This window comes from Pseudorasbora parva, chromosome 3 (genome assembly GCF_024679245.1).
Source record: "Pseudorasbora parva isolate DD20220531a chromosome 3, ASM2467924v1, whole genome shotgun sequence".
Classification (NCBI taxonomy): domain Eukaryota; kingdom Metazoa; phylum Chordata; class Actinopteri; order Cypriniformes; family Gobionidae; genus Pseudorasbora; species Pseudorasbora parva.
The window spans coordinates 6663631-6680195 of record NC_090174.1 but is presented as its reverse complement, the minus strand read 5'-3'; the positions used below and the strand labels follow the sequence as shown (position 1 = coordinate 6680195).

At 40.4% G+C, this 16565-nt stretch overlaps 1 protein-coding gene and 1 long non-coding RNA gene across 3 annotated transcripts; one reads left to right on the top strand and one right to left on the bottom strand.

Moving 5' to 3' along the window:
- The first annotated feature begins 1100 nt into the window (after positions 1-1100).
- LOC137070394 (ice-structuring glycoprotein-like) lies at positions 1101-8755 on the top strand. Its single transcript, XM_067437500.1, has 6 exons — positions 1101-1116; positions 2375-3006; positions 3078-4852; positions 4998-5214; positions 5314-5429; positions 8401-8755. Exons 1-6 carry the CDS (start codon positions 1101-1103, stop codon positions 8753-8755), a joined length of 3111 nt encoding a protein of 1036 aa, XP_067293601.1.
- A 4891-nt stretch (positions 8756-13646) lies between these two features.
- Positions 13647-16027, bottom strand: LOC137071719 (uncharacterized). Of its 2 annotated transcripts, none has more exons than XR_010904473.1 (3): positions 15758-16027; positions 15255-15351; positions 13647-14221 (listed from the first exon to the last, which is right to left on the bottom strand). It is a non-coding gene; the product is annotated as an uncharacterized lncRNA (long non-coding RNA). The 2 variants fall into 2 exon arrangements; XR_010904474.1 differs by having other exon boundaries at positions 15280-15351.
- Positions 16028-16565: the final 538 nt, after the last annotated feature.

The following is a 16565-nucleotide window of genomic DNA, read 5'->3' as shown; positions in this document are numbered from 1 at the left end:
TAACCTAACTATGACGACTTCCGCTCTGAGAAACCCGGAAATGTGAAAAGGGTCTAATTCTACTTTTTTTTCTTTCTTACAGTGTACCAAGTATTCAGACATAGTAGCCTTGGTACACTTTGCTATCTTTGCTGTGTCCGAATATGCCTTCCCTACCATGTAAAAAGCAAAGATAGCAAAACCGTGTGCGTGCGTGCGTGCGTGCGTGCGTGCGTGTGTGTGCGTGCGTGCGTGCGTGCGTGTGTGTGTGTGTGTGTGTGTGTGTGTGAGAGAGCGAGAGAGAGAGAGAGAAAGACCCAATTGGATCCAATAAAATCCTGTTGAAATTGTCCTACAGAATATGTATGTATTGTCTTATAAGACAATTCTCACAGAATCCAATAGGAATCAGATTACATTTGGAATCTTATTGGAATCCTTTAGGATTTATCCTACGGGATATTTATGTATTATCTTATAAGACAATTCCCAAAAAATCCTATAGGAATCAGATAAGAATCTTAAAGGACAAGACATAAATTATCCTATAAGATTATTTCTAACGGAATCCTATAGGAATCAGATAAGAATCTTAAAGGACAAGACATAAATTATCCTATAAGATTATTTCTAACGGAATCCTATAGGAACGGTTCCAAAATATGATAGAAATTTTTAATGGAATCCTGTACAGATTTCCATTAAAAATCCTTAAGGATTTTTTGACAAGGGTTAGCAAGAAAACGTGTTTTAAAAAATATATGAAAAAATCTGTTGTTGTTTTAGGTGCACAGCCAGCCAATAAACTTCTCTCTTTACAAATGCAATATTGTACCAATATTGTTTTCCAGACATATTTATTACTATATCCTATATTACTGAAAACACATTTTTGTACAAAAAAATTCTGACCAAATGCATTTGAGATTAAATATGCAAGGCCATATATGATGATTATTCATTAATTAATTGGGGTTGCGGATGTTCTCTCTTATGCATTAATTACATCTGCATTAGCATATCAATTAGATGAATCAGAGATCATGTAATTAAAGCGCAAGTAGGAGCACCTGCTGCCTCTGTTTATGTTTGTGTGTGCATGTGTTTGTGTGTGTGATATCATGCCTTTGGCTGAGCGTACACTTGTCAATCAGTTCCCTCTTTATTCTGTTTGCCTCTGATGGAATGTTTCGCATTTAGATATGTTAAAACTCCCCTTCCTCAATTTTAAGTAGGGAAACTTCATGAAATTAAATTAAACTAACCGGTAATTATTTTGTGATTTACACAGTATGCAACGTAGCTTTAGAAAAGAACACATCTTAATTAGATTAAGTTTTTCCACACAAATATCTATTAAAATCTAAAACATATTTTAGCTCTTGATCAACGGTCCTCTTGAGTCCACTTTCTCAAACTACTCATGGCTTTTGATATGGCTCCATCTGCTGGCCACATGATGTTCATACATCTCTGACAGGCTAATTGTTTTAGTTAAAGCTACATTTTGCTACAGCTACAATCATGTCTTTTAGCTCTGCCCTGACTTATCATCATTATTCAAAATTGCAATTATTATAAATAAGCATAGTTAAAAGCTAGACTGGAGCAGGTTAGGTGTGTGTGTGTGTGTGTGTGTGTGTGTGTGTGTGTGTGTGTGTGTGTGTGTGTGTGTGTGTGTGTGTGTGTGTGTGTGTGTGTGTGTGGTGTGTGCGTGCGTGCGTGCGTGCGTGCGTGCGTGCGTGCGTGCGTGCGTGCGTGTGTGTGTGATTAAAGGAACTGAATGTAAGAAATGTGTTTCATTTAATCATAAAATGTCCCTGAAATGTCACTAGACATCAAGAAATCATGTTAATTTCAAATACTTATATCGCTGACAACAGTAGTCCGGCTGGAATATTGTCATTTAAAAGTTGTTGTTGCAGCTCTCAACTGATGTTGATGTTGACATGTTGTGTTTTGGCCGGAAGCTCCACCCTCCACCTATTGACCAATCACAAGGTTGCCAGATCTGCTCTAGTTACCACAGCTGCAGATCTACAAACATTCCTGCTGATTCTGCAGCCAATCTGGCAACCTCAAGTTAGAAGGGAGGGGGAGAGGGATACACATCTCTACAGTCATTTGAAAGTGAGTGCATTACCAGTGAGAGAAATTCCTGAGTCCGTTACAGTAAGAGAAAATGCAGAATCTGTTACAGTGAGAAAAGTTTTTGATGAAAAGTTTTCGTTATAGTTCCCAAGCCTGCTCTCGAGAGGGAAATTGCAACGCTCAGCCCAGAGAGCTTTGCAATGTCCCTAATGGTTCTGGCATTGTGTGTCTGGACATACACATCGGCTCTAGCCCAAATTCACTCCATTGTCGGCTTCTGACCCTGAGTCTGATCCCGTGTCAGTTCTAGCCCCTGAGTCTACTCCAGTGTCAGCTCCAGCCCCTGAGTCCACTCCAGTGTCAGCTCCAGCCCATGAGTCTACTCCAGTGTCAGCTCCAGCCCCTGAGTCTACTCCAGTGTCAGCTCTAGCCCCTGAGTCTACTCCAGTGTCAGCTCCAGCCCATGAGTCTACTCCAGTGTCAGCTCTAGCCCCTGAGTCTACTCCAGTGACAGCTCTAGCCCCTGAGTCTACTCCAGTGACAGCTCTAGCCCCTGAGTCCGCTCCAGTGTCAGCTCCAGCCCATGAGTCTACTCCAGTGTCAGCTCCAGCCCCTGAGTCTACTCCAGTGACAGCTCTAGCCCCTGAGTCCGCTCCAGTGTCAGCTCCAGCCCATGAGTCCACTCCAGTGTCAGCTCCAGCCCATGAGTCTACTCCAGTGTCAGCTCCAGCCCCTGAGTCTACTCCAGTGTCAGCTCTAGCCCCTGAGTCTACTCCAGTGTCAGCTCTAGCCCCTGAGTCTACTCCAGTGTCAGCTCTAGCCCCTGAGTCCGCTCCAGTGTCAGCTCCAGCCCATGAGTCTACTCCAGTGTCAGCTCTAGCCCCTGAGTCCGCTCCAGTGTCAGCTCCAGCCCATGAGTCTACTCCAGTGTCTGGAGTAGACTCACAGCTTTGCAATGTCCCTAATGGTTCTGGCATTGTGTGTCTGGACATACACATCGGCTCTAGCCCAAATTCACTCCATTGTCGGCTTCTGACCCTGAGTCTGATCCAGTGTCAGCTCTAGCCCCTGAGTCTACTCCAGTGTCAGCTCCAGCCCATGAGTCTACTCCAGTGTCAGCTCTAGCCCCTGAGTCTACTCCAGTGTCAGCTCCAGCCCATGAGTCTACTCCAGTGTCAGCTCCAGCCCCTGAGTCTACTCCAATGTCAGCTCCAGCCCCTGAGTCCGCTCCAGTGTCAGCTCCAGCCCATGAGTCTACTCCAGTGTCAGCTCCAGCCCATGAGTCTACTCCAGTGTCGGCTCCAGCCCATGAGTCTACTCCAGTGTCAGCTCCAGCCCATGAGTCTACTCCAGTGTCAGCTCCAGCCCATGAGTCTACTCCAGTGTCAGCTCCAGCCCATGAGTCTACTCCAGTGTCAGCTCTAGCCCCTGAGTCTACTCCAGTGTCAGCTCTAGCCCCTGAGTCTACTCCAGTGTCAGCTCTAGCCCCTAAGTCTACTCCAGTGTCAGCTCTAGCCCCTGAGTCTACTCCAGTGTCAGCTCTAGCCCCTGAGTCCGCTCCAGTGTCAGCTCCAGCCCATGAGTCTACTCCAGTGTCAGCTCCAGCCCATGAGTCTACTCCAGTGTCAACTCTAGCCCCTGAGTCTACTCCAGTGTCAGCTCTAGCCCCTGAGTCTACTCCAGTGACAGCTCTAGCCCCTGAGTCTACTGCAGTGTCAGCTCTAGCCCCTGAGTCCGCTCCAGTGTCAGCTCCAGCCCATGAGTCTACTCCAGTGTCAGCTCTAGCCCCTGAGTCCGCTCCAGTGTCAGCTCCAGCCCATGAGTCTACTCCAGTGTCAGCTCCAGCCCATGAGTCTACTCCAGTGTCAGCTCCAGCCCCTGAGTCAACTCCAGTGTCAGCTCCAGCCCCTGAGTCCACTCCAGTGTCAGCTCTAGCCCCTGAGTCCGCTCCAGTGTCAGCTCCAGCCCATGAGTCTACTCCAGTGTCAGCTCCAGCCCATGAGTCTACTCCAGTGTCAGCTCCAGCCCCTGAGTCTACTCCAGTGTCAGCTCTAGCCCCTGAGTCTACTCCAGTGTCAGCTCTAGCCCCTGAGTCCGCTCCAGTGTCAGCTCCAGCCCATGAGTCTACTCTAGTGTCAGCTCCAGCCCATGAGTCTACTCCAGTGTCAGCTCTTGCCCCTGAGTCTACTCCAGTGTCAGCTCTAGCCCCTGAGTCTACTCCAGTGTCAGCTCTAGCCCCTGAGTCCGCTCCAGTGTCAGCTCCAGCCCATGAGTCTACTCCAGTATCAGCTCCAGCCCATGAGTCTACTTCAGTGTCAGCTCCAGCCCATGAGTCTACTCCAGTGTCAGCTCTAGCCCCTGAGTCTACTCCAGTGTCAGCTCTAGCCCCTGAGTCTACTCCAGTGTCAGCTCCAGCCCATGAGTCTACTCCAGTATCAGCTCTAGCCCCTGAGTCTACTCCAGTGTCAGCTCTAGCCCCTGAGTCCGCTCCAGTGTCAGCTCCAGCCAATGAGTCTACTCCAGTGTCAGCTCCAGCCCATGAGTCTACTCCAGTGTCAGCTCTAGCCCCTGAGTCCGCTCCAGTGTCAGCTCCAGCCCATGAGACTACTCCAGTGTCAGCTCCAGCCCATGAGTCTACTCCAGTGTCAGCTCTAGCCCCTGAGTCTACTCCAGTGTCAGTTCCTTCCCCCAAATCTGCTCCAGCCCATGAGTCTACTCCAGTGTTGACTTCATCCCCTAATCATGCTCCAGCCCCAGAACTAAGCCCAGAGAAGGCAATACTGTATTTACTAGCTACAGCCATCTTGTGTGTTAGGGTAGCACACACACCCTAAAAGCTCCTCCAAAGAAAATTTTGGTTGGGATACCTTTCCACAGCCATGGAGGCCATCCTAGAGCTGCTTGCTCTCCCTGACACGACCACGTAGGCCATCCAAAAGCCACCAGCTTTCACAGATGGAGGCCATCCCAGAGGCACCGGCTCTCCCAGAAACAGACACACAGGCTGTCCCAGAGACGCCCGTCCATGCACTTTCACTCCCTACACTACTGGCACATCCCTGTAAAGCTGGTCCCTCCCAGGCTCCCTGTTCTGTCTATAGCCACCTTACTCACCCTTTCTCCAGCCCCTCGCCAGCCTCCTGGGTGCCCACTGTCACGTTTTGAGTTTTGTTTTCAATATGTTTTTCTGTTATGGTCATGTCTGAATTTCAACCCCTGAGACGCCCATCCCTGCCCTTCCAGTACTGCCCTGACCCCCTGTGCTACCAGCACCAACAGGAAGCTTCCTGTCCCGCCTTGGCCACTCCCTTCTCCAGCCCCTCATCAGCCTCCTGTGTGCCCACCCATTCTTATTTTTGGTTAGGAGTTGCAAGTTACAAGGTTTAGACATAAACTCTTTGTATTAAGTTAAATTCAAGCTCTGGTATAAAGTAAACACTCTTCTTTGGCATTCTTTGGTGGGGTGTATCTATGGTTCCATGAAGAACCTTTAATATCCAAAGAACCGTTCCATTGAATAAAAGGTTCTTTGTAGAGCAGAAAGGTTCTTTAGATTCTAAAATGGTTTAAAAAAAATGTTCTTTAAAGAAACTTTCACAAAACTGTTCTTCAGGGAACCAAAAAAAAAAAAAAATGTTCTATGGCATCACCGTGAAAACCCATCTTTGGTTCTTCCTGGAACCTTTATTTTTAAGGGTGTAGGCAAATTTTTCAAAAAACGTTAACCATAATTTTTCTTATATTACAGTATTACAACAATTTTCAGAACAATAATGTTACTAGGTATTGCATGAAAAAAAATAAAAGTTAAAATATTGATTCTGCTCAGAGTGAACAGATTTTTTTTATATTTGTTATATGGTGGACCTTCCTACACCTCTGCAAAATATCAAAGGTTTTGATGAAAAGATGTTTGAACATAAACAAAGACACTGCTAGTATGGAAGGAAGAAGCTGGGGTTGAGAGTGACCAGTAAAATCTTTTTTGACACTGGCCTGAATTAACAACAAACAAATTTCCCTCATCTTAGGGAACACATCGGTCACACACACAAATGCATGAGTCACTCACAGGTCTCTCTTCTCCCTGGCAGACAGCAGGGTTTTTAACTCTAACATTCTGGCTAATTGCAATTGATGACACCTGTTAGTCTCAGTTACACACAGGTGTTCCCTTACTGCACACATCTCCTGATCTCGGAACATGCACCCTTACCAAATTCGCAAAATGTAAACTAGCCTATTGGCCATCTCTAATATGCTCAATGTCTAATATGGACTATGCCTGTCTAAAAACCTGTCTCGAACTGAGTGCTTACGTAAAAATAGGGCAGCGTGCAGGCAGTATAATTTCAGGAGGTCACGTGCCAGCTGAGAAATTACTATTAAGATGAATTCTGATAATACTAATGGATATAATACTAACCTCCTTGAATGGAGAAGCGGTAAATGAAATCTCTCACCTGAGAAGAGAATTGACACCTGACATACAAACAGAAAGATCTAGAAATTACATCTCTCCAGTTTGTACAACTCCCAGCTGTTCCATCCAGTTCCAGTTCATTTGTCACACTGGAACCCTGACCCAAATGGCATCTAGTTAATATCCTAAAGATTATTCTCTTAAAGATGCACATAACTCAGCAGTTGTAAACTATATTGTGTGTATGTGAACTAACTGGTATTTTTTTTAAGAATGTCTCTTTTTTATTTCATATTCCTGCTTCTACAAAAGTATTAAAGAATGATAAATCTATCTATGTACAAAAAAAGAAAAGAAAAAAAAAAAGCCAATAGCATTAGGAGGTGTGGCATTTTTATTGTTAGATGTAAGAAGAGATGTTATTTGTAAGAGGTGTAAAATATCTGAGATATTCGGTTGCAATGAATATGCATGAGTTTTCTGTTTCATGTTAAAGTCACTATGAAATACTATGAAAACACTTCTAATTGTCATGGATCAATGCAGTTATTATTATAAATTATATATCAGTGCACATTATATTTTGTATGCACACGCCCTCATAATCTTTAAATTGAAATAACTTCCCCGTCCCTCTTGCAGCAACACCTCTTCTCAGATGATGTTTGACCAGAGTAAAGGTGGGACAGTAACCTCCCCCCTCAGCAACCTGTCCCCCCATGAGACTGAAGATGACAATAATCCCATCAATTCCCAATGGACAAATCAAATCCTACCTTATGATTTTTTCTCAAATTGAATCATGAAATCTTTATGTTTTAGGCATGAACAGGAGCACCCTATTAACATTCTCAATATAGTCAGTTAGTGAAATCATTGCACCATAATTTTAGACAAAAACTGCTGATGCAGTGTGAATCAGATCAGTTTAACACAGTGATGGAACTATTGTGTTGATCAAATTGTGAAAAAAAGCAACCATGTAGTAACCGACTTTCACAACTAAACGTTTTTCAAATTTTATATAATAATAATAATAATAATAGGTAATATAGTAATTATACACACATGTATTGTAAATGTCAAAGAGAAAGTCAATGGAGTGTTTTTTCTTTTGCCGAATAAAGAAAACTGATAAGTGTTAAAGACTCATTCTCAAATGAGAAGACATGAGACATTCATTTGGAATACATAATGTATTTATAAACAAACACAGTCTTAGCATATACTGAACAAATAAAAATTGCTCCCAAACGTGGCCTGCTCATCCAATCCTCACTGACCATGATCAACCCTGCTAGCTTCAGTGGGCGACCAGTCTTGGGTTACAGGGTGATATGGCTGCTACTATTCACAATGGTACCTTAATTACCCAAAAACAAAAGACTAAGACATTTAGGAGAACAGGGAAACAACAGACGGGAAAAAACACCATACACAACGAGAACAGACCAAGAACAAAACAGAGGAATATGTATAGGTTAAATGTGGGAGAAAAAAGAAACAGGTTGGACTAATCAAAGCACGTGTTTACTCCTGGTTTACACCAGTATTTTGTGGCTGTTTGACCACATGAGCATTTACTATACCATAGCAATCCCTCTGGAAGTGGTCGAAAGTGGAAAAGCCTAAACCTTTTAGACCCCGTTTACAGCTGTAGTTAATGGCATCCACTTATGATCCGATCGACCAAAACAAAGCCAAAGTGACAAAGTGATGAAGTGAAGGCCAATAGTATCCTGTACTCAGAATTTGTCCTCTGCATTTAACCTATTCAAGTTAGTGCACACACACTGCAAACCGTGAACACACACACCCAGAGCCATGGGCAGACATTTTCTGGTCACAGGTCAATAAGTTTTGGCTCCAGGACATACTGGCCCTCTGTCTGACAAGTGCTGACTCAGGGTCTGCAGAGGGAATGTATGCTGGTTCGGGGTCTATGATGAGCATGACGAGGGCCAGGGAGGTCTCCGGAAGGACATCAAGGGCAGATATGAGGAGGCTAAGATTCTCCTCCACCTCACTCATTACAAAGGTGGATGCAGTTTGCTGGAGTATTCCCGCCATGTACGCACAAAAGGTCCCTCGAGGACCATCCCCAAGCAGAGGAGATATGTGTATTTAATCCAGCATGGAAAAATACTCAGAGGTAGTCGTCTGGGTGATGCACCACGTGAGTCAGGTCTAAAAACTCAATGTGTTCCTCAAGGGGACGATCCCCCTGAGGGAGGAGGATTTGTACTGCTGCTAGATACATAAAGGTCTGTTCTTCTGTCACAAGGTGGTTGTAAAGAGAGAAATAAGGCAAGTATCTATTAATTAAACATGCAGCCTGATCTCATGAAAATGTGTATCTATAGTACAAATTGTAAATTTATACACTGTAAAAATATTTTTAAAATAAGTTACCTGGTTGCCTTAAAGTTTTGAGTTCATTGAAATAAAAACATTTTTTAAAATTGACAACCTTTATTTAAATATTAAAAAATATTTTGTAAGTATATTGGTTAATTGTATGTGTTTTATTTGTGATGACGCAGTGAAACATGCCAAATTGTGCTATTTTCATGATTTATTACATTTCATGTGGTTAAGATACAATAATATTTATAGTTTCTATTTATTAAACCAATTTTCTTCATTGTATCAACTCAAATTTTTAATTTCAATTAACTTAAAATTTAAAGGGAACCAGATTACTTACTTTTTAAAGTTAAACTAACAATATTTTTTACAGTGTATGACAAAATAAGTTTTTACATGTTACAAAATGTTTGCGTGTGATACGCACTTTATAACGTGTTATTATGCACGTACCCCACACCACTAAACCTACTCAATGGGGTGACAATGCATATCATGTGCACATAAAAACTCATATTGGTATATAAATCGCACAATCAATACAATTTGTGCTATTATATATACATACGCATTTCATTAGAACATGTTGAAACGAGTAGAAATTGAACTCAAAGTAGTAAAAAACACAAACAAGATGTGACACATTCAGAGGATGTTGACATGAGTGCAATGCTTGACTCCAAGTCTCCCCCTACTATTTTTGGGAATCAACAAATAAAATGCAAATATAAATAAACATCTGTAGAAAGTCCTTTCAAATCTGTTTGAAAGCTGGGTGGTACTGTGTCTCGTTATTGTGAGGATTAAATTTGCAGTTACTATTATTAATGTTACTTGCCGGAAAAAGCCAGACAAGCCAGACCCACATCAAGATGTTTGGTCTGGAAACTCACCATTGACAGCTCAATCTGAGGGGCGGGATAAACGGTTGTCTTTCAAACTCCCTCTGCACGCGATAGGATACAACCAACCAGAGCAACAAAGGTGAAGAGCAGCTAGTTGACAGATTAAACTTTTGCCGTATCCAGTCGGCTAAACTCAGAACACATCTTCCCTTCTTAAAGGGGGGGTGAAATGCTGTTTCATGCATACTGAGCTTTTTACACTGTTAAAGACTTAGATTCCCATCCTAAACATAGACAAAGTTTCACAATCTAATGTTGGACGTTTGATGGGGTATTTCTGTGTTAAAAATACTCCTTCCGGTTTCTCACAAGTTTCGGAGAGTTTTTTTTTGAGTATGGGTCCGCTTGACGTTAATAGAGCGGAAGGTCTTTGTATGGGCCGTACAGGCTCTTCTCCCGGAAAGGTGCGCGCGCGCGTGACTAGAGCGAGAGAGGAAATGCACGCCCATAAACACTCCACGCTCCACTTTATTCCTATGGGTGACATCAAGCGACTTTAACGCTCCAGCACAGCATTCCGGGAAGGCAGCGCTGCATTTGAACCGATTTGAACGCAGAAAAGACAGGAAGCTTCACAACATCGCTTCAGTCGCATCGCAAAGTGGATCTCTACGGTCACAGGACTTCACCAAATCCTACCAAAGAAATGTGTTTTTGGCGGAGCCGTCCCAGCGATAAAGGTTCGGTCCTGCTTTGGAAGCAGCCGGTGAGTAAAACTGCTTCAAATGTCTGTGCTGTCGGCTACCGTCACGTGAGTAAACATCAGTAAACGACACGATCGCGTGCTTCGTCATTCAAATGTGCTAACGGACTCCATTGTTGTTCTGTGTATAACGTTACACTAGTCTGACGTGCAAAACCGTTTTGCTTGCTACTGCTAAGGTTTAGTCACATACAATAGTCCATAAACCGAATCATGTCCTCATAAACTGCGAGTAAAGACACACAAATGTTGACAGGCCACTAAATACAGTACATACCACAGAGACGGACGTCCTGCTGTTGCTGTTTCTCCTGTTCAATTTATTTCAGCCTCCGAATGATTCTGGATCATTATCTGTGATAGCCATGGGTTTCTCCACGCTTGAGGACGTCACCGCTTTGCGCGCTTGTCATTCTTTAGCTCCGCCCACACGATACGCCTCCAGGCGCTCGGTCGTCATGGTTAAGGCCCGCCCACTGACTCTGTACACGATGTGATTGGCCCGACCAGAGTTTGGTGTTTACAGCTCATAAGTGTATTGAGAGTGGCTCGACGACACTTGCGGCAGATTAGATTTGCTCCCGCTAGTGTGCGTCTAGACTCTAGGTCTTTAGGCTATAAATGAACTGCAATGTATAAAATGTATAAAATAAATAATGTTTAGTGCAGTATATTTAATGTAAGCTAACTACAATAACGTTAACTTGACAGTTAAAGGCCTACATGTAAGAATTTCCATGTACTGTATTCATTGCATTTGTATTGCCATTGTGTGAACAGCCTGTAACAAAACATAAAATCGAGATCTTGTTTGAGACTTCCTATGATGAAAGCCTGTAGGCTGATTTTCATTTGAAGGAATCAAGACGTTTTTGCCAGGAAAATCAAAAGGATGTGAGGTTTACACATGCTCTCGAGAGCCTCTCTTCCGTTCAATGACACATGAAATGTGGAAATGTCGAAAGAGCCATTCTGTACTGAAATGTCAATGCATCAAGCAAAGGAAAGGAATTAATTCACACTATAGTGTCCCATAGCAAGATCGAAAACCTCACCTGTCGGCATGGTGAATTGGAAAACTTGTGCAAATATATCAGTATCACTATGATCTGTTATTTTCTTGTTTCTTTTTTATTTGGTTCTGCAAATGTATTTCTAACTTCTAAGCTAAGAAAAGAGCTTTGTCATGATGAGTATATCAGGGTCTTGAATCACATTCAGTCTCTTGTATGTACTTGTGAGTGTGAGCATGAGCAATGATATCATGTTGGCTGCAGTTCACTTGAAAGATTAGTTCACCCAAAAATTAAAATTCTGTCAAATTCATGTGATGAACAGATTGAATTTAGACCTTTATTCACACAAACATTCATCAGCTAACACATTAGTAGTGGTAAGCGGAAGTTGACGTGCGAGAACCAATGAGGTTCATTCTCATGTTACGCATCACGTTTGAGCTTCAGCAAGAACCAATGAGGTTCATTCTCGTGTTACGCAGCACGTTTGAGATTCTGCAAGAACCAATGAGGTTCATTATTGTGTAAAGCAACACATTTAAGCTTCAGCGAGGACCATTGAGGTTCATTCTTGTGTTATGCATCACGTTTGAGCTTCAGCAAAAACCAGTGAGGTTTTCTTAGAGCGTCAATATTCGCTTGTGCTTCTGTTTATGTTTGCTGATTTTTATATGTGGATAAAAGCCTAAATTCAATCTATTCATCATATAAAACGATCAAGTCACTTCAGAAAATTTGGACTAAACATCGCAATTCATATGGATTCGTTTTATGATCTCTTTATGAACTTTTTGAAGCATCAAAGTGCAGTTTCATAGCTATCAATGGAGGGACATAATTAAAGCTCTCAGATAATTTTTTTTCGAAGATGATAATCTTACGGGTTTGGAAGGATATGAGGGTGAGTAGGCCCAATTAATGACTACATTTTCATCTTTAGGTGAACTATCCCTTTAACGACGGTGTTGCTTATAGGGTTTCTGAATTCTATAGCCCCTTTAAGAGTAGCCTAAATAAGCAGACAATTTGTAGAAACCAGCTTCAAATTACGCTGGTTTAGTGTGGTCTAACCATCTACCACCTACCCTGTTCCAACCCTTGTCAAAAAATCCTTAAGGATTTTTAATGGAAATCTGTACAGGATTCCATTAAAAATTTCTATCATATTTTGGAACCGTTCCTATAGGATTCCGTTAGAAATAATCTTATAGGATAATTTATGTCTTGTCCTTTAAGATTCTTATCTGATTCCTATAGGATTTTTTGGGAATTGTCTTATAAGATAATACATAAATATCCCGTAGGATAAATCCTAAAGGATTCCAATAAGATTCCAAATGTAATCTGATTCCTATTGGATTCTGTGAGAATTGTCTTATAAGACAATACATACATATTCTGTAGGACAATTTCAACAGGATTTTATTGGATCCAATTGGGTCTTTCTCTCTCTCTCGCTCTCACACACACACACACACACACACACACACACACACACACACACACACACACACACGCACGCACACGGTTTTGCTATCTTTGCTTTTTACATGGTAGGGAAGGCATATTCGGACACAGCAAAGATAGCAAAGTGTACCAAGGCTACTATGTCTGAATACTTGGTACACTGTAAGAAAAAAAAAAAAGTAGAATTAGACCCTTTTCACATTTCCGGGTTTCTCAGAGCGGAAGTCGTCATAGTTAGGTTAACTTCCCTTACGAAAAAGAACTATGGTTTTACTATAGTAAAACTGTAGTTTAACTATGACTGTAGTAACCGTGGTATTTTGGTGCGAAACCCATGGTTTTTAAAAAACATGGTTTTACTACAGTTATTGTAGTAATAAGTAGTAATACTACAGTAAAACCTTGTAACCATGACTTCAGTAACCATGGTTTTTGCAGTAAACATGGTTTTTAAAAACATGGATCATGTACCATAAATTGGTTGTATTACCACAGTGCAGCCATGGTTTTACTAAATTATCTTGAAGTACATTTAAGTAATTAAGTTACAACAAACATCTAAATAATAACAACAGAAAGTTACCATTCTATGATACAAACTTTATTACAGAAATTAAATAATCTGAACAAAAATATAAACTTTCATGTGTTCTCATGTGACATAAAAAAAAAAGTTGTAAATTATTTTTGATAAAGTGGTGCTGTGCAATGGTTAAAAAATTCAGTTGCTAATTTACAAATAAAAAAATAGCAATTTGTTCCACTGTAATAATGATTTATATACAAAAATAACATTGTACAAATAAAAATGACTTAAAGCACCTTTAAATACACAGCATCTTCCTCCTCTAAAATGTCTATAAGCTGTAAACATGTGCCCAAAACAAGCATACGTTTGCAGTTTATACTGTACATAAATTAACAGGATTATAACAACATTACTTAACAATTAATTACTTTATTACTTAAAAACATTACTAAAATTTTATTTTATTTTTACGAAAAAATACAAATACTACACAATAAAAATTTTGAAGAAATTAGTGTTTTTTTAAAATAATGTTTAAAATAATATCCACTCACAATAAATGAAGACATGAAGTCTCCTGGTGGGGGACGAATACATTCTAGGTGGAAAAGTGTTCAAAAACATGTGATGCGGCATCCATGCCAGCAGCTGTCAGTGTGAAGTCTGTCGTATAGGCCGGCAGGTTACAGGCCAGCTTTGGTTTGGTTCTGTCTTGACCTTCAGCCCAAATGGATGTAGGAGCTAAAATGAAAAGAATACACACCACATTAACACACGGCTTGCTGGAATTCTTAACTTTACTATCGAGTAGCCATTTAATAATGTCCAAGTGCAATGATGTCTATTCATTCAGTGTTTTCACAACCCATAAATTATTATGGCTCCAAAAGCAAAGCAGAAAGAATGTACATTAAAGGATTAGTTCACCCCAAAATGATAATTAGTATTCTTTTACTCACCCCAATGCCATCCAAGATGTTCATGTCTTTCTTCCTTCAGTAGAAAATAAATAAACATGTATATATTTTTTAACCTCAAATGCTCGACTTTGATGATGTAAGGCTTTGTGGCGTCATTACGTTTGAAAGGTCACGCGTGTATCGTATGTGGAAGTATCGTCCCAGTGTTAAATCAAACGTGCAAAGACTAAATCAAACACCCTTTACAAAAATAAAAGGTAAAACAACGATGTCGGACAATTTTAAAGTTAGAGGAGAACATGAGATGGAGTTTTTCGGCACTGGGTCAGCACTGACCTTTCCGCCGTAATATGCAGTGGGAAAACAACATCAAAGTCATGCATTTCAGGTAAAAGGTATATAAAAGCTTTTTTTTTTTTTTTTTATAGAAAATGACCGATGGAAATTATCAGGAAATTTTAATTTTGGGGTGAACTAATTCTTTAACAATACAGAACACGATTTTAGATTTAAATTCAATTTCTATTTGTTATTAATCTGCCAGGTTCTCACACCAGCCAATCACAGCGCACTCCCTCTCCCGAATACTGATTACTCACACCTGAACCTCATCACACTCATCTCCACTATAAGTTAGATTATACCAGTAAAACTCAATAGTTTTGTGACCTGTTTTAATATAAACAGGGTTTGTGTTTTTAGGTTTACTTGTTAATTTAATATTGCTCATACAGTGTCACTAATGTTTTGAATCTCAAAGCCTTCTTAATATGTATAATTTTGCTAAAGAAAATAACTAAAATCATGCTGATATTATGTCAAATATTATGTGAAATACATGCATATAAAATGACCTTCCTCAGTTCACCCGTTTCTTACAGCTCTGTCAGCAGCTTCCTCCGGAAATGTTGGAATCTTCCCCTCAGTTGTAGATGGGTTATTTTGTCCCTCCTGAAATCGCAGAACATTTTTACAATATTTGTTTAGTTTGCAGCTAATTTTCGCGCTCCATGTAACTGACATCATCGATGAACAGCAATGTTACAGTGTTTACTTTTAGATTTTTGATACGTACCATTGACAAATTAGCAGCAAAACCTTAACAAAACTATCAAAACATTTAAGTTTCACATAAAGATTTATTTAAAAGCTCAAGTTCTCATAAACAAGGGCTCAATCGATCAAATCGATAGAGTTAGTTACCCTCTTGTGAAAACGGTTGAGATGCTGACTTTTCCCGAAGACACTAAACCATTTCTATCAAGTAAATATTCAACAGAATTTTGTCAGTTAACGTAAGAAAGGTGTCAGGAACAGTTGTGTGCATTATTTGTGTGGTTTTAGGGACTAAACTCACCTGAAACGAGTGAAAACAGCGTCTGAGGAAGTGCTGCTCGTTTGACTCCGAGTCCCCGTTTCCATGGCAACTCTGCTCCAGTGTGGTTTGAAGAACGCGATTTGAATGTCCAACGCGCATGCGCATTAAAACGCCACAGTCACACATCATTTACATAAATAACCATCTAGATTTAAAACATTACATAAATAAAAAATCTCATTGATATTAAATCATGAATTTAAAATTAATTTAGTCATATATGACCAATTCATAGGTGCAAAATGCCACCCCTGCACTAGATAGTGAGATATATATATATTTTATATTAATGTATTTTGTATTATTATAGGAACACGCAATCTAATTATTTAATTTGAAAGTGTGATTGTTTTTCTATGCAAACGCTTTGCTTTGGTTATATAACAATATTAAGCCAATCTCTGTGTTTTTTCATAGAAAAGTGAAATTCCATTAAAATAAATCAGATTGTCCAATAGGATTCTAAGAATCCAATAAGATCCAACAGGACAAAGTGAAATTCCATTAAAATAAATCAGATTGTCCTATAGGATTATAAGAATCCAATAAGATCCTACAGGACAAAGTGAAATTCCATTAAAATAAATCAGAATGTCCAATAGGATTATAAGAATCCAATAAGATCCTATAGGACAAAGCGAAATTCCATTAAAATAAATCAGATTGTCCTATAGGATTCTAAGAATCCAATAAGATCCTATAGGACCAAGTGAAATTCCATTAAAATAAATCAGAATGTCCTATAGGATTATAAGAATCCAATAAGATCCTATAGGACCAAGTGAAA

Excerpts from the sequence above, each read along its gene's own strand:
- LOC137070394 (XM_067437500.1), top strand. Across the intron at positions 3,007-3,077 it reads AGTCTACTCCAGTGTCTGGA|CCCAAATTCACTCCATTGTC; the intron begins GTAGACTCACAG and ends CATCGGCTCTAG. Across the intron at positions 5,430-8,400 it reads CCCACCCATTCTTATTTTTG|GGTCTGCAGAGGGAATGTAT; the intron begins GTTAGGAGTTGC and ends GTGCTGACTCAG.